The sequence below is a fragment of the Pelodiscus sinensis genome, chromosome 2 (assembly GCF_049634645.1).
Source record: "Pelodiscus sinensis isolate JC-2024 chromosome 2, ASM4963464v1, whole genome shotgun sequence".
NCBI classification, from domain to species: domain Eukaryota; kingdom Metazoa; phylum Chordata; order Testudines; family Trionychidae; genus Pelodiscus; species Pelodiscus sinensis.
The window spans coordinates 40,425,600-40,448,248 of NC_134712.1; the positions used below are offsets into that span (position 1 = coordinate 40,425,600).

Here is a 22,649-nt window from a genome sequence, read left to right on the forward strand (position 1 = left end):
GCTTGCTCTGGCCCAGACCACCAACCTGTTTTGGGGAGTAGCCAGTGTGGCCCTGTGCAGGGGAAGGGGTCTCGACTTGCTGCTCCTGCCTGCAAGCACTGCCTCCCATAGCCCCATTGGCTGGAAACAGGGAAATGTGGCCAATATAGCAGAGGAGGTGGTGCCAGCAGACAGGAGCACAAGGAGACACTTGTCCTTCACCCTCAGAGGTTGACCCCTTCCAGGAATGGCGTAGAGCCTGGGTAGGCAGGGATCCTGCCTTGGCCTTGCTGTGTCAATGACTGGGAGCTGCCAAACAGCAAGTGCCTACTGCCATGAGACTGCACCTCAGCCTTCTCTTGTAGCTAGTATCTCAACCCCCTGCCCCAGACCTGCATCTCCTCCCAGAACCAGCACCCAAACCCACGCCTATATTCCAAGCCCCTGCCAGGGGTGAGACCATGCTGTAGGAAAAAATCACATATCTCTGCTTGTGATCTGGTGCCAGAAGCCTCTCCTGCGGTCAGGAGGCTAAGGTGCCTATGTTATTTCTTGCAAGAAGTGCTAGATGAGGAGGAGATGATGGTGGTATCCCCCTCTCTTAATTCTTTTAGCCTGCTGGTTACAACACTCATCACCTATGTGGAAAACTGATTCAATTCCCTACTCTGCCTGAAGGGGGAGAAAAGTTTAAAACTAGTTTCCCTAATAATGTAGAGGGGTGGGGAATCTATAGCCCAGGGACTGGATCTGGCCCCGGCTTGCCTGACTCAGTCCCCAAGGCTTGGGGCTCCCTCCATCATCAGGGAGCCTGTGACAGTGCTCCAGCCCAGCGGCCTCCGCACTAGACTGTAACACCACTGCTGGCTCCCTGCTGCAGCAGGGAGGGGAGAGCCCTGAGCCTCATGGACTAGAGTCAGGCAAGCCAGTGCTGGATCCAACCCATGGGCTCTGCTTGGTGTGGGGAGGCAGCAGCCCTGTGGGCTGCCGCTCCTCCACCCCCCCCCAGCTGGCAAAATGACAACGGAACAAAGTGTTGCCTAGAGGCTTCTCTCCCCTCCCTCCCCCCAGCTCCTATTGGCTGAAATGGCCAATAGGAGTAGCAGGAGGCGGTGATGGAGTGGCAGGGGACAGAGCCATGTGTCCCCCCCAGAGAGCTGCACCAGGTAAGCACCTCCCCCAGACCCTGCACCTTCACCTCACTCCTCCACCCCTCCTGCCAGAGTCTCCACCCCCAGCCCATTCCTGCACCTTACCAGCTTCCCAGACCCCAGACCTCCATTTTGCTAATGCACCCTACCTCCCACCCAATCCCCCACAGCCGAATCTTGCATCTCCCTCCTCTCCTGCATGCCACCTCCCACCCAGACCCCCCAACCCACTCCTGCACCCTACCTCCTGCCCAGCCTGCTCTTGCACCCTCCCTCTCTCTCAGAACCCTTAACCTCCAGCCCACTCCTGCACCCTCCCTCCCACTCAAACCTCATACCCCAAGCCTGCTTCCTGGCAGACCCCTCCCACAGACTGAACCCCTTATTTTTGGCTTCACCCCAGAGCCTAGGGGGTACCACAAAATCTACTAGTCTGGACCCCATGCTCATGGGGAATATGGGGAGTGTTTTTCTACTTCTCATTGGAGGCCATCTCAGTGAGGGTTGTTTTGTTTTGCTTTTTGCTTCTTTGAAGGTGTGCGTGTGTGACGGCACGTTGGGGGTTCCCCGTCTCCTGCACCCCGAAATGGCACAAACAGACTGTACCAGCCAGTGGAATTGAGGGTGGTTTATTGCTCCTCCAGCACAGCGCAGCACAGATGTAATCTGGTTACAGGAACTGGGCTAGGATGCCTCAGGCCCCCTTGAGATGGGGGCGACTGGGCCCCTAAACTCCAGCTCCTCTCCCTAGGCTGTCTCATCCATCCTCACAGACAGCCACCAACCAACTAACCCACTTTCAGCCCTGCCCCCCAGCCAGGGCCGCATTCACCTTCCTTTGTTCCTCTCCATGGGGGGTGTCTGGCCACTGGTTCAACAAGTTTGGCCTTACCTCTGCCTAGTGAGGTTTTCCCTGCTGGGTCTTGCTCCAGACAGCAGAGGTCACCACATCCCAGCAAGTACCCCCACTACGTCACAGTTCTCCCCCCTCCGAGAGCGAACTGAGCAGGGTCACTCCGCTCGTGACCTGGGGAAGGTCGGGCCCCTCGCTACGGGACAGCGCGTCGGCGATGATGTTGGCGCTCCCCTTGACGTGGATCACTTCCATGTCGTAGTCCTGCAGGAGCAGGCTCCACCGCAGCAGCTTGGCGTTCGTCCCTTTCATCTGGTGTAGCCAGGTCAGGGGGCAGTGGTCGGTGAACACCGTGAAACGCCGGCCAAACAGGTACGGCTGCAGCTTTTGCAGGGCCCACACCATGGCCAGGCATTCCCTCTCTACGGTCGCGTAGCTCCGCTCCCGGGGCAGCAGCTTCCTGCTCAGGTACACGATGGGGTGACGTTCCCCTTTCTCGTCCGCCTGCATCAGCACCGCCCCCAGCCCAGTGTCCGAGGCGTCCGTAAACACGATAAAGGGCTTGTCGAAGTCTGGGTTTACCAACACTGGGGCCTTGGCCAGGGCTCCCTTCAGTGCACAGAGAGCCCTCTGGCACTGCTCCGTCCAGACCACCCTGTCGGGCCTCCCCTTCCTGCACAGCTCTGTGATCGGGGCAGCGATGGAGCTGAAGTTGGGCACAAACCTCCGGTAGTACCCCGCCATCCCAATGAAAGCCTGGACCTGCTTCTTGGTCTGGGGCACAGGCCAGTCCCGGATGGCCTCCACTTTGGCCGGCTCTGGCTTCAAGCAGCCGCTCCCCACCTTATGGCCCAGGTAGGACACTTCGGCCATTCCAACCTTGCACTTCCCAGCCTTTACGGTCAGCCCAGCCTCCCTCAGCCGATCCAGTACCTGTCTGACCTGGGCCACGTGGTCCTCCCAGGACTGGCTGAAGACGCAGATGTCATCGATGTACGCTAGGGCACAGTTCTCCATTCCCCGCAGCAGCTGGTCCACCAGGCGCTGGAAGGTGGCCGGCGCCCCTTTGAGGCCAAAGGGTAGGACCAGGAACTCATAGAGCCCCAGTGGCGTGATGAAAGCCGATTTCAGTCTGGCCTCCTGGTCTAGCGGCACCTGCCAGTAGCCCTTGGTTAGGTCCAGGGTGGTGAGATAGCGAGCTCCCCCCAGCTTGTCCAGGAGCTCGTCGGGCCTTGGCATCGGGTAGGCGTCGGACACCGTGATGGCGTTGAGCTTCCGGTAGTCCACGCAGAACCGGATCGACCCGTCCTTCTTGGGAACCAGCACCACGGGAGAGGCCCAGGGGCTGGAGGACGGCTGGATCACCCCCAGGGCCAACATGTCCTGGACCTCTCTCTCCAGGTCCTGGGCTGTTTTCCCTGTGACCCTGAATGGGGAGCAGTGCACCGGGGGGTGAGTGCCCGTCTGCACCCGGTGGACAGCCAGGTTGGTGAGACCCGGCTTGTTGGAGAACAGCTGCTGGTGGGAGCGCAGCACCTCCCGGATCTCGGCCTGCTGGGCCGGGGTGAGCTGGTCCGAGAGGGAAATTGACTCCAGCGAAGAGTCCTCTCCGGTCCCAGGGAACAGGCCCACCAGGGGATCCTCCCCCTGCTCCTCCCAGGGCTTACACACGGCCAGCACCAAGTTCTCCCTGTCCCAGTACGGCTTCATCATGTTAACATGATATACCCGCTGGCCGCGCGTCCGGCCCGTCAGCTCCACCATGTAGTTCACCTCGTTCAGCTGCTTAACCACCTTGAAGGGGCCGTCCCAGGCGGCTTGCAGCTTGTTCTTCCGCACGGGGATCAGGACCATCACCTGGTCCCCGGTAGCGTAGGCGCGGGCCCGTGCATTGCGGTCGTACCAGACCTTCTGCTTCCTCTGGGCCCTGCTCAGGTTCTCTCTGGCCAGGCCCATGAGCTCGGCAAGTCTTTCCCGGAATGTCAGGACATATTCCACGACCGGCTCACCCTCCGGGGAGACCTTCCCCTCCCACTCGTCTTTCAATAAGTCCAGGGGGCCCCTCACTCGCCTCCCATATAACAGCTCGAACGGCGAGAACCCCGTGGACTCCTGGGGCACTTCCCTGTACGCAAACAGCAGGTGGGGTAGGTACTTGTCCCAGTCCTGCGGGTGTTTGTGCATAAAGGTCCGTAGCATCTGCTTCAGAGTCCCATTGAACCTCTCCACCAACCCGTTGGTCTGGGGGTGATACGCCGAGGCCCAGGTGTGTTGCACCCCACTCTTCTCCCACAAGCACCGGAGCAGGGCCGACATGAAGTTGGATCCCTGGTCCGTGAGAACCTCCTGGGGAAACCCCACCCTGCTGAAAATGGTCAGCAGTGCGTCTGCCACCGTGTCTGCCTCGATGGAGGGCAGGGCCACAGCCTCGGGGTAGCGGGTGGCGAAGTCCACCACCACCAGGATGTATTTCTTCCCTGTCCGGGTCGCTCTGTTGAAGGGCCCCACAATATCCATCGCCACCTTCTGGGAAGGCTCCTCTATGATGGGCAGGGGTCTCAATGCAGCTTTCTTCCTGTCTTGGGCCTTCCCCACTCGTTGGCAGGAGTCGCAGGACCGGCAGTACCGCTGGACAGCTGCAAACATCCCCGGCCAATAGAAGTTTTGGAGCAGCCTCAGCCGCGTGCGCCGGATCCCCTGGTGTCCCGAGAACGGGATGTCATGGGCCAGGTGTAGCAGCTTGCGGCGATACCTTTGGGGAACCACCAGCTGCCGCTGGAGTTTCATCCACGGGGTGCAGTGCATCCCACCCCTGACACCAGTGTGACGGCATGTTGGGGGTTCCCCGTCTCCTGCACCCCGAAATGGCACAAACAGACTGTACCAGCCAGTGGAATTGAGGGTGGTTTATTGCTCCTCCAGCACAGCGCAGCACAGATGTAATCTGGTTACAGGAACTGGGCTAGGATGCCTCAGGCCCCCTTGAGATGGGGGCGACTGGGCCCCTAAACTCCAGCTCCTCTCCCTAGGCTGTCTCATCCATCCTCACAGACAGCCACCAACCAACTAACCCACTTTCAGCCCTGCCCCCCAGCCAGGGCCGCATTCACCTTCCTTTGTTCCTCTCCATGGGGGGTGTCTGGCCACTGGTTCAACAAGTTTGGCCTTACCTCTGCCTAGTGAGGTTTTCCCTGCTGGGTCTTGCTCCAGACAGCAGAGGTCACCACATCCCAGCAAGTACCCCCACTACGTCACAGCGTGTACTATCTAAGATAGTGGCATTACAATATTTTTCTGTCTTATTATCTATCCTTTTCCTAATTCTTCCTAATATTCTGTTAGTTTTTTTGAGTGGATGATTTCAGAGAACTATTCATAATGATTCCAACATCTCCTTCTTGAGCGGTAACTGATAATTTGCATCCTGTCATTTCATATGTATGAGGAAGCTTGTCAAAGACTTTCTGAAAATCCAAGTGCACTGTATTAACCAGATCACTCTTGTTGATCCCTTAAAAGAATTCTAATCGATTAGTGAGGCATGATTTTCATTTACAAAAGCTGTTTTGACATTTCCTGAACAAATGTTCATTTAGGCGTCTGATAATTCTGTTCTTTACTATAGTATCAACCAGTTTGCTTGGTACTAAAGTTAGGAAGTTGTTTGTTTGGCTATGTCTAGACTGCAGGCTTCTTTTGGAAGAAGCTTTTCTGGAAGAATTCTTCCGGAAAAACTTATTTTGAGAAAGCGTCTACACAGCAAAAGCACAACAAAAAGGCGATGTGCTTTTTCGAAAGATAGCATCCAATCGGTGTGGATACTATCTCACATTTCAGTTGTGATTACTGTGAATGTTGGCCACCAGAGCACCTGTGCTTTTTGCTGGAGGCCTCTTCTTTTGAAAAAACACTCTCTTCTGTGTCCACAGACTCCTTTTTCCGAAAAAGCATTTTTGGAAAAAGGCTTCTTCCTCGTAGAGTAAGGTTTACTGCTGTCAGAAAAACCCCTTCATTTTTTTGACTTTCTGTCGAAAGAACACAATAGCAGTGTGGCTGTAAGTATTGTTTTTCCAGAAAAACGGCCATTTTTCTGGAAAAACTCTGCAGTGTAGACATACCCGTTGTAAATTGGCATTACATTAGCTATCCTCCAGTCATCTAGTACAGATGCTGATTTAAGTAACAGGGTTACATAGCACAGTTAGTAACTGCAATTTCATATTTCATTTCCTATAGAACTGTAGGATAAATATCCCACTTTGTCCTGGTGATTCTTTAATTTCTCAATTAGTTCCCAAAACTCCTTTATTGACTAGGACAGTGCCAGATTTGTCACCAAAATATGGCTCAGATACAGGAATCTCCCTCAAATATTCTGCAGTGCAGAGTAAAATATTCTTTCAGCTTTTCCACAGTTACCTTATCTTCCTTGTCTGCTTCAGTGTTTTGATTGTCTAGTAGCCCTATTGATTGGCAAGTTTTCTGCTTCTGATGTACTTATAAAAATGTGCTTTTGTTTTTCTATCCCTTGCTAGTTCTTCACATTCTTTTTTAGCCTGCCTATTTTTATGTTTAGACTTGACTTTCCAGAGTTTATGTTCCTTTCTGTTTTCTCAATAGGATTTGACTTGCAATTTGAAAAGGATCTCTTTTTGCCTCTAACCATCTTTTACTCTGTTTAGCCATTGTGGCATTTTTGGTCTTTTTTTAAATTTGGGGTATATATTTAATTTCAGCCTCTACTATGGTGGGTTTTTTTTAATTCATGAAGCTTGCAGGCATTTCACTAACTGTTCCTTTTAATTTCTGTTTAATTATCTTCCTCATTTTTGTATAATTCGCCTTTTGAAGTTAAATGCTACTGTGGTAAGCTTATTTGGTATTCCCCCTTCATTCTTACATGAATGTTAAATTATATACATTATGGTTGTTCTTATTGAGTGATTCAGCTATATTCACCTTTTGGACCAGATTCTGTGTGACACTTGGGACTAAATCAAAAATTTTCTCTCCCTTTGCGGGGAGAGTCAATTTCCCTCCACTCCAGTTTGATGTTCTCCCTCCCCTACAATAGCAATCTTCTGTAATTATATGGTGTTGAACAAAATATAAAGAGATCTGACAGATAGTACTCTGTGTACCATCCATACTGAAAATCTTTATAGCAATTTCTGCAGGAAAAAAATACTATCCATTGGAGTAAATAATTACTTGATTTAAAATGATATATTTTCAAGAATGGAAAGCCTTGCTCTCTCTCCAGCCCTTTATTTTTGGACCTAATCTTAGAAATGATCTGCATTCACATTCTGCCTATAGAAGTGAATTGGTATACTGTGTACCCAGTACTTAAAGTTTCCTCATCCCAACTCTATCACAAACCTACAGAAAAAAATCAATCTCCTGCTATGCACTACATGGTTTGTGGCCTCCACTAGCACTTCACACATAAGCTGTCATTGCTATGGCCCCCTCGCTGCATCCTCCCCTTGTCCCTGCACTGAGTGGCTCTGTGTTTTTCCCAGGAATTGAACTTCGGGGCGGGGGGGGGGGGGGGGAAGGGTGTTCAATTTACAGGGGAAGTGATAGCTGATGAGGGGTGAGACCATAAGGGTGAAGGTGGGTTGTATCACACAATAGTACAAAACGGAAAAAGTTTCATGACTATTTTATTAGATTAACTCCTGATTTAAAATCCATCAAATTACAGTTGGCTACTCAAACCTTTTATGAAGCGCTACATCTATATTCTTGATTTCTTGTTGCAATTTTGAACATTTCATTACAACAAACATTTTTATTAAGGCAAATGTTTAAATTATATAATACATAGTTTGAAAATCAAGCATTCATACTAAAGCTTCAGAGGGGTAGCCGAGTTAATCTCTAACAGGAAAAACTTACACAACAAATAATCTAGTAGCACCTTAAAGATGAACAAAACATGTAGACAGTATCATGAGCTTTCATGGGCACAACCCACTTCTTCAGATGACTGGAGTGTTGGAAGTCCAGCACTCCGGTCATCTGAAGAAGTGGATTGTGCCCACAAAAAGCTCATGATACCATCTATATTTGTACTAAGGATGTTAAATTGTGGATAATCAGCTAATGGAGTAATCAATAGAATTTCTATTGACTACTCAATTAGTTGATAAGGGGGCGCTCACTATACCTGCTGTGTCTGCAGGCAGCCTGGCTCCTACCACATTTAAACTGCAGAGTTGCAGGGGGCGGGTAGGTCGCGGCGGTGAGGCAAGTCCCAGCTCTAAAGAAGCTCGTTGTGACAAAAAGCCAAATATAGTCTTCCTGAAAACCTATGGCTTCCATTGGACTATTCATGTAAGGATTCCCCATGTGAGTAAGGCTTGCAGGACTGACTTGCACAAGTAGTATAATGAATATTAATGAAAAGAAAAAATGTTTTTCAATAAAATTCTGGTGTCTTTACATGGCTAGAGTTGGTCCCTTTCTTGTTTAAAGACCTGCCAACATTAATGATGAAAGTATCGTAGGATTGCAGTATAAAAACTAGCTTCTATTCTCCTTGAATTCACAATCTTTGTAAGTACACTTTCTAAGCCAGCAGTTCCCAACCTTTTCCAGATGGGGACCCATTTTGACAATTCAGGAAGACTTGGTGACCCAGGGCAATTAAAAAAAAATGTGTGGCTCCTTAAGAGCCACCTGGGAAGACACCTCCTGACCCTTTTGAAATGTAATGGGGACCCATATTTGGGTCCTGACCCATAGGTTGGGAAACCCTGCTCTAAGCAGATGCAACTGATGAGGAGGGCTGGGCAAGGGCCAGGACAACCCCCATAGCTGTTTCTCCCCTCTCCTGCTCTGCCCTGGCCCTGCCTCATTCCCGCACATACCAGCAGCAGCGGGGAAAGTGTAGCAAGGTGGCCCTAGCTCTCTTTGCTCCCCATCTGCCTCGCTCTGCTTCTGCCCACACATTTTGAGGGATTGTGACCACTTTACCCCCTCCCCCATCTCACCCCTGTCTCAAAGCCATTATCTAAAGCATTGATGAAGATTTTGAACAGAAATGTATCTAGAACTGATACCTGCAGGACACCACTCATTATGCCCTTCCAGCATGACTGTAAACTACTGAGAATTACACCCTGGGCACAATTTCCCAACCAGTTTTGCACCCATCTTATTGTAAAGCTTTGCTAAAGCTAAGATACACCATGTCACCCACTCCCCTCCCCCATCCACAAGGCTTGTTACCTTGTCAAAGCTATCAGGTTATTGCTTATTTATTTGCTCTATGATCTTTCCAGGTACACAGATGAATGTCCTTATTTCCCTTATTATAGTTTGGCATGCAGTTGCCCCTTTCCAGTCTTCTGGAACCTCTGTCATCTTCCATGACTTTTCAAAACTCCTAGCTAATGGCTCAGAAACCTCCTTGGTTATTTCACTTCACTTCACTTCACTTGCATTACAGACCATGGGGCAGGGGAGACTGCAACGGCCAGAGGCGGGGAACCTTTTTTGGGATGGGGGCTGCTGACCCACAGAAAAATCAGTCGGGGGCCACACACAAATGAGGAAAAAAAGAAAACAAAAAAAATTCCTCATTGATGTGGCCCCTGACTGAGGAGACTACACACCCCAAATTCCCCTGGCACACCAGAGCCTAGGGAGGGCAGGCTAGTATATTTCCTATGATCCAGCCCTGTGGTAGAGTGTTAGTGGGCTGAAGTGCCAGCAAGGGCTCCCCAATGCTGGGGGGGAGCCCTGAGCCTTGGGGGTCAGATCCAGGAAAGCTGGGGGCCCCAGGCGGCCCCTAGGCCTGAGGTTTCCCACCCCTAGCTAAGGGCTTCCCCCCATGTCCAGATTAACTCTTCTGGGGCCCAGGGTTGCTAGTAGATTTTGTGGTACCATAGGCTCTGAGGTGTGGTCAAAAATAAGGGGTTCAGTGTGCTGTAGGTGGCTGCTGGGGTGTGGGGTTGAGGCAGTATGTTAGGGTGCTGGAGCGGGCTTGTGGTGGTACAGATTCAGAGTCTGGGAGTGTGTGGGTCTATGGGGTCTGGGCAGATGGGACAGGGGGCTGATTACCTGGGGCATCTCCTGGAGGTGTGCAAATGGCTATATATTAGGGATGTAAAAAAACGGCTAAAATGTAAGCATGTAATTGTTAAAAATGCTACTGATTATAGCTTTATGCTGCAGAGTCCGCAGTGTGTCCAGCTACCTGGGGATAGGGTCGGGGGCTGCAAGCCAGTGCACACCAACTCCTAGCTATTGGCCCTGCTCTTGATGCTGGATGTGCAGTAGGCTCTGCAGTATAAGCTTTACACTACAGATCTCATAGCACAGGGTGACAGCCATCTTCCCAGAAGCAGGGCTGGCAGCCAGGAAAAAACATGTAACTGTAATGGAAGCCAATAAGCTGATGTTTATTAGTTAACAGTTGAAACATCCCTATTCTACATGGCTCTAACAAAAAACAGGACTATGTAGCACTTTAAAGACTAACAAAATGGTTTATTAGGTGATGAGCTTTCGTGGCCCAGACCCACTTCCTCGGTGGGTCTGGCCCACGAAAGCTCATCACCTAATAAACCATATTGTTAGTCTTTAAAGTGCTACATAGTCCTGTTTTTTGTTTCAGCTACACCAGATTTTGTTTCAGCTACACCAGACTAACACGGCTACATTTCTATCACTACATGGCTCTGCATTTGTAGGCAACCACTCCCACTAGCTGCGAGTACTTGCCAGTGGGAGCAACTGGGGTGTAGCCTGTGAGCAGGTTCTCCTTTTCTGCCGTAGAGGGACCTCATAATACAATTAGTCAGCTTCAGTATTTTGGATACCAATAGAGGACTTTTTCCTAGAATTGGCCTGATAATCTCTCTGGGCTCGTCTACACTGGCCCCTTTTCCGGAAGGGGCATGTAAATTTCAGCAGTCGTCGTAGGGAAATCCGCGGGGGATTTAAATATCCCCCGCGGCATTTAAATAAAAATGTCCGCCGCTTTTTTCCGGCTTTTAAAAAAGCCGGAAAAGAGCGTCTAGACTGGCCCCGATCCTCCGGAAAAAGTGCCCTTTTCCGGAGGCTCTTATTCTTACTTCAAAGTAAGAATAAGACCCTCCGGAAAAGGGCACTTTTTCCGGAGGATCGGGGCCAGTCTAGACGCTCTTTTCCGGCTTTTTTAAAAGCCGGAAAAAAGCGGCGGACATTTTTATTTAAATGCCGCGGGGGATATTTAAATCCCCCGCGGATTTCCCTACGACGACTGCTGAAATTTACATGCCCCTTCCGGAAAAGGGGCCAGTGTAGACGTAGCCTCTGTGTGTGTGTGTGTGTGTGTGTGTGGGGGGGGGGGGGGGTGGGGATTATTAGCATCTGGAGCAGGGATTTCCCATCAGGCAGTGCTTCCCTGCTTTCTGTGTCCCAGAGTTCAGTGCAGTTCTTGTTGGACTTTCTGTTCTCCATTCTGTACCAAGGGTCAGCAACCTTTCCGAAGAAGTGTGCCAAGATTTAACCTTCCTGCCTTGGCCTGTGCAGCTCTCTCAGGAGGGGCTCTCTCCGCCATGTGCCCCACTTGATCTCCTGCCCTGGGCTCTGCTCCAGCTTTTCCTGTGGGAAGGGGAGGAACAGCATGCACACACTTCCCTGGAAGCCAGATGGGTGCGATGCCTCGGGGCTTCCCCCACCCTTGCAGGAAGCCGGTGCTGGCTCCAATCTTATGTGAGGTGTGATGCTGGATCACCAACATGGGCTGCCTCGCCCATTTCCCTGAACCCCTCCCCCCAGGCCACCCCGGGGGGAGGGGTTCAGGGAAATGGGTGAGGCAGGGCAGGGTGGTTACCCCAGGGTTTCCAGCCCTGCTGGGGGTGGGGTCCCATGGGGGTCCCAGTTCATGACACCCTTGCTTTCCTTCTAGGGACTCAGGATCCCAGGGGCCAACACGGCTTTGGGGTAGGGGCACCCCCCCACGCGTTTTCCTCTCCCCTCAGCCACCACCACCCAGCCCTGGAGCTGCAGCCCGGGCAGCATTCCCCCGCTAGTGCAGTGGTTCTCAAACTTTTTGGTCTGGACCACCTTGCTCAATGCAAACCTTTCAGTGAACCACCGTTAATTACATAATTATGCATAAGCCATTTTGCTAGTGCTGCAGCTAGGGAGAATGGTTTAATTTAAATTATTAAACAGAATAAGCGTTTTAACTTTCTCATGTTAGTTTATCAAACTTCATTTTAAATTAAAGTAAAATATTAATTTATGTCCAACACAAGATTTCAATGTTTTCTTTGTCAGGGGTGAGGAACTATCAGTTGGGGACCACACAAGTGAGAAGCAAAAAACTACTCCAAAACCCCCCAACCCTCTGAGCCTGACTCCATCACACCCCAGTCTCCAATTTGCCCATTATCTCCTCATCCCTGTCCCTGGCCTCCATGGGTGGGGAAGGCAGGTCTTGGCTCTGTTTGGGGTCCCTATGCTGCCCAATGCAAGTGGGCAGGGAGCCAGGGTAGCTCTCAGGGGTACCTGGGGGTACTGAGGAGCAGGTTCCCCCACCCCATTGCTTCCCCTTCCCCCAGCTTCTCTGCATGCCGGTGAGACTGGGGCAGGCGGAACAGCAGCAACTTGCATGCAGGGATGGGGCCTCAATCCCACGAGTGCGTGTGTGTGTTCCAGCTCCGTGTAGGGTCTCTGATGTAGGGTCTCTGATGTCTGCTGGAGGCAGGTGGGGAGCTGGGGTGCCTCTCAGAGATACAAGGGGTGGACGCAAGTCAGGGCTTTCTTCACCTCCCCCCCTCCCATGCACCTGGAAGCCAGAGCTGGTGCTCCAAGACTCACAACTGCGTGGACTCCAATGAGAGAGGGTTGCGCTCCTGCTGTGGTCTCCACATACCGCTAAAAATGAGCTCGCATGCCACTTACAGCACACATTCTGTAGGTTGCAGATCCCTGCTGTATACTAATGGGCTATGTCTAGACTGGCATGATTTTCCGCAAATGCTTTTAACGGAAACGTTTTCAGTTAAAAGCATTTGCGGAAAAGAGCGTCTAGATTGGCACGGACGCTTTTCCACAAAAGCACTTTTTGCGATAAAGCGTCCGTGGCCAATCTAGATGTGCTTTTGAGCAAAAAAGCCCTGATTACCATTTTCGCGATCAGGGCTTTTTTGCGCAAAACAAATCTCAGCTGTGTACACTGGCCCTTTTGCGCTAAACTTTTGTGCAAAAGGGACTTTTGCCCGAACGGGAGCAGCATAGTATTTCTGCAAAAAGCACTGATTTCTTACAGTAGGAAGTCAGTGCTTTTGCGGAAATTCAAGCGGCCAGTGTAGACAGCTGGCAAGTTTTTCCGGAAAAGCTGCTGATTTTCCGGAAAAACTGGCCAGTCTAGACACAGCCATGGAGTGGTGTGAATGAGCCTAGGGGAGCTTTCAGAGGAGTTAGGTGTGTCTCCCCCCTCCCCTGTCTTCTGATTGACTTTGGTTCAAGCAGAGACTTGGGGGGGGGGGGGGGAGGTCTTTCATTAGTCTGAATGACTCATTCATCAAGAACCTAGTTCAATAATAAAAATGAAAGGTAGCAAGTGCTATAAGAATCACAAAGAATTGCTAAAAGCAGTAACTACTGTTTACTTAAATATACTACTTGAACATTAGCTATTAAAATAAAAACAAATAGTACAGTGATGGGCATTGCACAGGGTAATAAGTAATAGAAATAATATTTGGAAAGGAGCAAAACTATAATTCAAGGGGTCTGGTAGCACTTTATAAACTAACAAAATATGTTGATGGTATCATGAGCTTTTGTGGGCATAGCCCACTACGTGTTTTGTTAGTCTATAAAGTGCTACCAGGCCATTTTTTTCCTGTAACAGACTAACTCAGCAACCCCCTGAAGCTCTATAATTCAAGTGGGTTACAAGGATGGGAGTACAAGTTCAGTGAACCCTGACAGCAGATCAGACAAATCTGTGAAATGGTATGAAACTTCATGTCCTCTCTTTAGCCCCCTCTAAAATGTAGTCAGCAGAAACTTCTACATCGTGTGGGCAGGGGAAGGGCAGTGGCTTCCGCAGAGCTATTGAGCATGCTCCGTAACTCTCACTTTCTGGCTCAGTAGCTCTTCTGAGGGGGAACCACCGGCCCTACCCCCGCGCTGTGCCCGCACAGGTGCAGAAACGAGCTGTGCGGCGATCCTGCAGCAGCCCGCCCTTTACAGGGCGCCACTGGCCCCGGCTCGGGACTGCGCTTCCCGGCTGACACTTTTCCGGGGCTCCGGCCCGCACCAGCCTTGGCCCCCCCTGCTCGTGTGAGACACTGCACCGAGCGCCCCCAGGGTCAGCCGCGGCTCCAGCGCCAGCGTTCCTTCCGCTCCTCCGCCCAGCAGTCGTGTGCGCATGCGCTCGCGCCCCGCCGCTGAGCCTGGGGAGAGAGAGTGGAGGGCGCAGGCGCCGCGAATGACCCTGGAAGCGCTTGCGCTCACCCGGAAATGCTTCCGCAGCTGCGGAGCAGAGATGGCGGCGGACACGGCAACGGAGCTGTTGTTTTTAGACACTTTCAAGCACCAGAGCGCGGAGGTACCGGTGGGGCCCGCCGAGCCACCCCTGTCCCCAGAGAACGAGAGCGGGAGGCGGAGAGTCTTGCCCCTGGGCTGGCCCGCTGCGGGACCGCGAGCGCGGGGAGCCAGGCTGGGGTGGAGCGGGCTGGGCTCTGGCAGCGGCGGGGGGAGCAGACGGGGGCGAGCCTGGGCGGGGGCTGTGGAGGTGCAAGGACAGGCAGGTTGATGCTGCCTGCTCCAGAGCCGGCAAAGGGCCAGGACGTGGAGAGTCCGTAGGAGGAAGCGCGGTGACACGGGGAGAGCGACGACAGCGCGTGAGGGGGCGAGCGGACCCTGTCTCAGGATTGGACCACCATGACATCAGCATGCAAGGGAGACTCCCCCGTATCGCGCTGGGAAGCCCTGGCGTGGCCAGACGCTTGACGAACGCTTCTATGGCTTCTTGTGCATGGGATGATGGCAACGTAGAAATGCGGCGATTAACAGGCGGGTGTTAATGAGGAGCCCGCAGAGTAAGAGAATAGGAATTGCGGCGAGGAGTCCTGTGGCACCTTGTAGACTAACTGAAGTGTAGGAGCATAAGCTTTCGTGGGCAAAGACCCACTTCGTCAGATGCATGACGAATAGGAATTGATACGGAAGAAAGTTGGCAGGTCAAGTGTAGGAGAAGGGGGAAAATGGGAGCGGAATTAAAAACGAGATTTTTAAGGTTGTTTGAGGAAAGATGAGAGGACAAGTCAGGAACAAGAGTGCTTTTCTGGAGCCTGTGGTGCATCTCTGCCTTGCAGCAGTTAATGGGGAGATCGGGAATATTCACTTTAGCTCCTATGTCCTGTGTGTTCCATTGCACAGTAGGTGTAAGGTTCATTGTACTAAGTTCCCAGTCTCAGAGGGTGACCTTACAGAGAGATTCTCCATGTTGTTACCATAGAAGCCCAGTGTTGAAAGAATACTTGTATTGCAGCAGAGAATTTTGTCAGTGATTGTCACCTCACATGGTGGTACTGTGTGGGAGAAAGATGTATCTTAAGTGATCATGATGTCAAGAGTGAAATTGTCAAAAATGGATTTGCAGGAAGTCATTGAGAATTTAACTATCTTCAAAGAAACTAGACATTTATATTGCTGTCTCCTTGGAGTTAAAATGAAAGTGCCTAGTCTTTTTGCAGGGGAAAGAGGTAAATAGCAGCATTTTCCAAGGATCATTCTGCATTGGGACCAGTGCTGTTCAATGTATTTGTAAATGATCTGGAAAAAGGAGTAAACAGTGATGTGGTGCATTTTGCAGACAATACAAAATTATTCAGGATGGATGATTCCAAAGCAGCTAGTGAAGAGTTACAAATGAATCTTACAAAACTGTGTGACAAAGGGCAGGACAGGTTCCTGAGATGCTGTTTGCAAGAAGTTGAGAATGGGTGACACTTGATGATTTACCTATTAATACCTTCTGAACCACCTGGCATTGGCCATTGCTGAAGGACAGGATACTAGGCTTGATGGACCTTTGATCTGATCCACTGTGTCCAGTCTTATGTTCTAGAATCATAGTGTACAGTTCTCTGAAAACATTTGCTCAACTAGGGATGTAAGCAACTAGTCGACTACCCGATAAGCAAATGCTTAGTGGGTAGTTGAGTAGGAACTCAACTAGTTGTTCCCTCTTCCCCCACTGCCTCTGTCAGAAATCAGGTGGTAGATCACTGTTCCCGCTAATATTTTTTCATGCATAAGTGGAATACATTTTGTTATGCACAGAGGCATGTATGGATGTGCACCACCAATAGAAACACAACTTGCTGATTGTGAGTGCTCTACCAATCCGCTTGGGGGGATGGCAAATCTCTCCTGAGTAGCCCTCCTGAGGGCACATTTTACAAGGAATGCCGGTATAGATTACCCCACATCTACCTGCAGCAGGTTCTTACATTTTCCTCTAAACATCTCAGACTGGCCACTGTTGAAATACTGAACTAGGTGGAGATCAGGTCTGATCCAGTGCAGCAATTCCTATGCATACAACCTCCTGCCATTTGTACATACAGCCAAATAGTCAAATTTGGGGCACACAAATGATCTGTCTCTGGTGCACATGCTTTTGATAATGTGTGCTTAGTTCATAGTTGTTGTTTATCATTACTGTTAGCATTATGGCAAGTGCCTAGCGGCAGTGAACATGAGGGCTAGGGATGTAAAATCCTGTTTTATTAGTTAACTGGTTAAACATAATATTTAATCAGTTAACCCATTACAGGGGGATGGGGTGCCCAGAAACAGCACTGTAGAAACACACAACAAAAACTCTTGTTCTTGTTCCTTAGCTTCTAAACATTTTAGAACATGGAAACACACATTTTTTAGAACACTGAATACATTTGTGGCATATGTAAATGGTGATTATAACATAGCAAAATCCTTAATCTTCACCAGGGGAGACTTTAATGTCAGACTTTAGAACTAATCCCAAAGAGGTAGTCTTCCTTAGGAACACAAGAATGGTCATACTGGGTTACGCTAGAGGTCCATCTAGCTTAGTATTGTCTTCCAGCAATGGCCAGTGCCAGTGCTTAAGAGGGAATGAACAGAACAGATAATCTTCAAGTGATCCAGTTCCTATCTTTCATTCACAGCTTCTGGCAGACAGAAGTTTGGGACACCATCCCTGCCCGCCCTGTCTAATAGGCATTGGTGAACTTTTCCTCCATAAATTTATCTAGTTCTTTTTTGAATCCTGTTAACAGTTTTGGACTTCACAACATCCTCTGGTAAAGAGTTCCACAGATCCTTCTTCCTATACGAGTCAGGACAATAGAGTTGCTCTGCATATGGGAGTTTTTCTCTTGCATGTTCACCTATTGAGTGCCATATATTGAATTACAGCTGGAGCACTTGTGGTGATTATATTTAAGATTGGGAGGCAGCAGTGCGGAAGGGAGCGCAGGAGGAGGGAGGGAGGGCAGGCGGCCTGTGGGAGCTGGCATGCACCAGGAGTCATCTTAAAAGCCAGCTCCCCACACATATGGTTCCTGCCTCCTCCCTACCTTTCCCTGCTGCTGCTATAGATACAGAAGGGTGGGGTTGTATGCATGTAAATGAGAAGGTTAACTGTGTACTCAGGCACATGTTAACTTCCCTATTAAATACTGTTTTTGCATAGATCTTGAAAAATTCTGTCTGGAGTCTTTCATATCTCCAACAGAGTCAGCTGACCTTAAACAACCCTCTGGTATTTAAAATTAAACTAGTTTTATTTTTCTATAATTATAAGCTTGACAGTGTTTCAAGTGGCATGCCCACTTGAATTTTGAAAGTAATTTCAGTTCCTCTGCCAATTCTTGTCTTTACAGTCATTTTCAAAATGTTTCTCCCTCAGTTGCTGTTTGAAAGATCAGATAAAAAAGGGAAATAATTCTTATTATAAAGTAAAAACAATATAGTATTTTTCAAGCTTTGCAACTTTTGTTTGCTCTTTGTTTTTAGCAGAGTACCAATATAGATGTAGTTCGTTTTCCATGTGTGGTTTACATAAATGAAGTACGTGTCATTCCTCCAGGAGTAAAAGCTCACACAAGTTTGCCTGACAATAGAGCTTATGGGTAAGTCCAAAAATGTTCAGATGCATTTCCTTTTATATTGTTTGGGACTTGTGAATCACAGGAAAAACTGCAATATATGCATCCACTGAATATGCTATATATATATAAATAATGTGTTCCTTTAGGTTTTAAACAATAATATTAGGGATTTCAGGTTTTGGTTAAGCATTGCCTGACATAATTAATTTTTACTTTTGCTCCATCAACAGAGAGACATCCCCACATACATTTCAGTTGGACCTGTTTTTCAACAATGTCAGCAAGCCAAGTGCCCCTGTTTTTGACAGACTAGGAAGGTAAGAATTTGGGAATGCGTGTACTTTATACATTCATGAGTATTTGCATAGCACTGACTGAACGTTTTTCTGTACAGGTTGTAACTCCCTGATCCGGCAACCTCAGGACTGGTTCCGTCTCTCCCAGTGTTCCCCCTTCTGGCAAGAGCCCCAGCCATTACCCCCAGCACAATTGATGGGATCTGCTGCCCCTGATGGGGTTCGTCCCACTCTGGCCAGCAGGGCTTCCTGCCCCTGGCCAGACTCCTCTCTGGACAGCCGTCCAGCTCTGACTGATGGAGCTCTGCACCCTGGCCGGCGTTCTCTCTGGCTGCAGCAGGGCTCTGCATCCCCAGCTGGCAGGACTCCCTGCCCCTAACTACTGCCCCACTCCAGGTAGCAGAGCTTCTCTCTGTAACGGCCTCGCTCTGGCCATATCAATGTTCCATCTCCCTTGGCCAGCAGGGCTCCCTGCCCTTGGCCAGCAGGGCTTTTCTCCTGGCTGGCCTCACTCCGGTCCAGCAGGACTTCATGCCTCCAGCTGCTCGAGTTCCCTTCCCCCCAACTGCTGGTGTGCTGGCCGGGCTCCTTGCCCCCAGGCAATGGCCCCATGGGCTGCCAGTCGCGGGCAACCTCTGCCTGAGGCTCTGATCCTTGCAACATTTGTGGTCCTGCTGGACCATGGATGTTGCCGGGTTAGAGAGTCCCGAACTATAGAGATTCAACGTGTAGAAGAATGTGCTATATTTCCGGGTGCGTAGAAATGAGAAGTACAGCACAGTATTATTACATCTCTGAGGGAGTTTCTTATTTTTTATAACAAAGGTTCAGAGTCTGATAGTGTAAGCGTTACTGGCAGTAATACTTAATTGAGTAGCCCTGTTCTGACTAATGGAGCTACTCAAGCTAATAAGTATTTATGGTCAGTAATAAATGTTTTTAAGTTTGGACCCTTACATGTAAACACTGTTAATAACAACAGGAGTTCCCAATTTTATGTTTGCAAGCATGCTTCTATTCCCTCCACTATGACCCCACCCTGTTTGTGGACATGCTTAAGATTTCTGTGAGGGGAGCTGGCTCCGTGAAATTTTACAATTTACAATTTTAGAATGTATCTATTCCTTAAAATCTGAATGTAGAGGATACATGTGCATCCGGGCTTGCTCATCTGTGCTTCCATATTTGCCTCTCTTTGCTCTTTCCCTGTCTTCGACCGTAGATGGTTCCCCCCCCCCCCACCACCCCGTCCCCTTCATTAAGAGATGTATGGTTACATGGTGTGAGTAGAAGTTCCCAACTGGGTTTTTTTTTTAGCTGACCATTTCCCTTTAATGTTAGTGTATATTGAAAGTACTTTGGGGCTTTTTTTATAAGAATAGGTATTGTTTAGTGTTTTGATACTGGCTTGAAAGCTTGTTCTTCCTTTTAATTGATGTGAAAATAGTGTTATTAAAGGGTACTATACGGAATTGTCCATATTTTGTATGTAAAGGACTTTTATTAAACATTGAAAAATAAGTTTTTATTTTGTTTAACAGCCTTGAATATGATGAGAACTCTTCAATTATCTTTAGACCCAATGCAAAGGTAATTGTTATAATTATGATGCTATGATTTCAATGTTTTTCTTTTTCCTGTGTGGCAATTATTTGAGTACTGTGGTGCTGCTATTTAGTATGCTTAGCAACGTGCAAAGCAGTTGTAGAAGACAACCTTACTCTGGAGAGCTCAGAGTCTAAACAGGTCCATACAGTCCAAATGTATAATACACTAGGTCCATGATTTAAAAAACAAAACAAAACCTAAAGTTATGTTCCAAATAAATGGATTTTCAATAGTGTTGGTCAATCAGCAGCTAAATTCCCTGTAATTTGCTCAGCTTTTTTCTGAGCCTCGCACAGAGGTTCAAAGCTCCCACATAGGCAGGGAGCTCAGCTGACTGGTGGGGGCAGGGTATCTAGCTAAGCAGCAGCTAAATGGAGCTAGCTGTGTTGTTGAACTGAAGAGCTCCCAGAGCAGATAAGCAGGCTAGATAAAGAAGGCATATGTGGCTGGGAAGAGTGAGTGAGTAATTAATTGGCTTGGGGGAGATATCAAAGGGGAGGGGAGTTTGGAGAATTCTGTCCGACAGAGGCAGAACCCAGCAGTCTCTTCAACCCTCCTGGTCTGGGAAGTGGGAGGTAAGGGGCTGACTGCATAGGGTAGATACGGGAAAGAGGGATTGGGTGGGTGCTTGCATTGGGGTGAGGTGGAGGGAGGAAGGAGTTTGTGCTGTATCCTGGTGTGTGGGGGAGGTGTGGATAATTAGTTGGTGCTATGTCCTGTCCTGACTTCCAGTTAGACTGCTAGTGCCTGCTAGTTTGAGAAGCAGGATTTTATCTCACCCCCTACTTGGGCTGGGGGGAGCAGATTGCACAGAGCTAGGTGGGGGAAAGGGTGTGGGTGGATGCTGGCATCTGTGCAGTGAGATGGAGGCAGTGGGCAGCTTGTTTGGGGTGTCCTGACTCACTTGCTGCAGTACTCTCTGTCTGGCTGGGTTGGAGGGAGCGGTGTGCCAGTAGGACATTTGCATGATTACATTTCAAACAAAGTTTACGTAAGTGTTGATGGCTTAAGATAAGAAAGAAAAATTCTTTTAACAGATATTTTGGGAGTGTTGCAGATATCTAAAACTCTGATATTAATGACTTTTTAAAATCCTTTGTTACTAATTAATAAGTGGTATATTGTATTGCATTAAGGCTAGATCTCTGCTATGTGGTAGAGTTCTGGCTCTTATGAGTCAGAGTAGCAAGTACTAGGTGTGATGCTAGTTTTATAGGATGAAACCTTATTTGCAAGCTCTTTGAAACATGCATCTGTCTACAAACCCTGAAGCTATGTGTAAATTTGTGTAAGCCTTAGCGAATGCCTTTTACTCTCCTTTCAGTGTCAGTAAATATTGTATTAGTCATGCTCTCCTTGCAAATAAGATTTCTAGTTGACTCATAGATTTGTTTAGCATCTGAAAGCTGAGCTATGTGTGGATTATATGCATTTTGGTGTGTTTACTAGCTTGAGTTGTTAGAAAGGATGATGATACATGTACTCCCAGGGTAATACTAATATTAAATATTGTAAGCATTGCTTCTTGTTTACTATCCCTTGTTTTAATATATTTCTTGCACACATATGGACTGTCTAATGACATTTTTTTGCTTGTTTGCATTGGTGGTGCACATCCACATGCTACCTCAATATTGGTGTTGTATATAAGAAATTTCAACCTGCCCAAAAGAAAATTCACCTGCCCAAGGATAGAAAATGTTAGAGGGAACACTGCTCAGCAGCTCCTGTTAAGCTTACTAATACTAATGAAAATGAAGTGGAGAATTGCAGCCTTCTTGGTGGATGGTTCAGCTCAGAATTTGGCCTCATTGGTGAACTAAATGGGGTTTGAGATCAGAGTTGCTCCATGTTGACAGAGCCAAGCCACTTCATGTCTGGTCTCAGTCTGAATGTTCGGAAAATACTAAAGTCAGACATCACAAACATACAAATATGTGAAGAATAAAGAGAGTTTAACCTTTTACATTTCAGAAAGTTTAACATCAAGGCATATCAGTAATACTGTAATTTGTTAGAGAAATAAGGTGGGTGAGGTTACATCTTTTATTGAACCAACTTCTTTGGGTGGGAAAGACAAGCTTTTGAGCTACATAAAGCTCATCTTTAGTCATTTAATAATGTGTTGATTGTTATAAAACAGAATTATTGACGGTTGTAGCCCACATCTGATCATATCTGATCGGTCTAATATCTTCTGCCTTGAGATTAGCATTTCAGTATGATCTGTCCCAGTGAAATTAAGTATAAATTCTCAGATTGACTGGGAATTTTTCAAAGGTGCGTTTTTCTTTTACAAACTAGGTCAACACGGATGGATTGGTCCTAAGAGGCTGGTACAACTGTCTGACATTAGCAATATATGGATCGGTTGATAGGGTAATAAGTCATGAAAGAGATTCTCCTCCCCCTCCTCCACCACCACCTCCTCCTCCCCAGCAACAACCAGGTTTGAAAAGAAACCCCAAACACGGTAAGTATGAAGTAAAAGAGCAAAAGTTTTCTTTCATTAAAATTAATTATCCCAGGGGCAAAAGGGTAATCTTCATATTCTGAGATCCATTGGACTTAATTATCCAGATGTACTTTTTTGAGTCTTTCCTTGTTATCTCCTGGTAGGTTTTAGGTATTTAATATGTTC

General features: G+C 48.4%; 1 protein-coding gene across 5 annotated transcripts in view; it reads left to right on the plus strand.

Moving 5' to 3' along the window:
* Positions 1–22,649, plus strand: part of VIRMA (vir like m6A methyltransferase associated) — a 68,272-nt gene that overhangs the window by 5,110 nt on the left and 40,513 nt on the right. For 2 of the 5 annotated variants that reach the window (XM_075920373.1, XM_075920375.1), the window contains exons 1-5: positions 14,193–14,548; positions 18,010–18,125; positions 18,335–18,421; positions 19,942–19,990; positions 22,313–22,481. In XM_075920373.1, the coding sequence (XP_075776488.1) occupies positions 14,369–14,548; positions 18,010–18,125; positions 18,335–18,421; positions 19,942–19,990; positions 22,313–22,481 (601 nt within the window). In that variant the 5' untranslated portion in view covers positions 14,193–14,368. Of the gene's footprint in view, positions 1–14,192; positions 14,549–18,009; positions 18,126–18,334; positions 18,422–19,941; positions 19,991–22,312; positions 22,482–22,649 lie in introns of those variants that run through there. The other 3 variants (XM_075920374.1, XM_075920372.1, XM_006110999.4) reach the window with 3 other exon arrangements.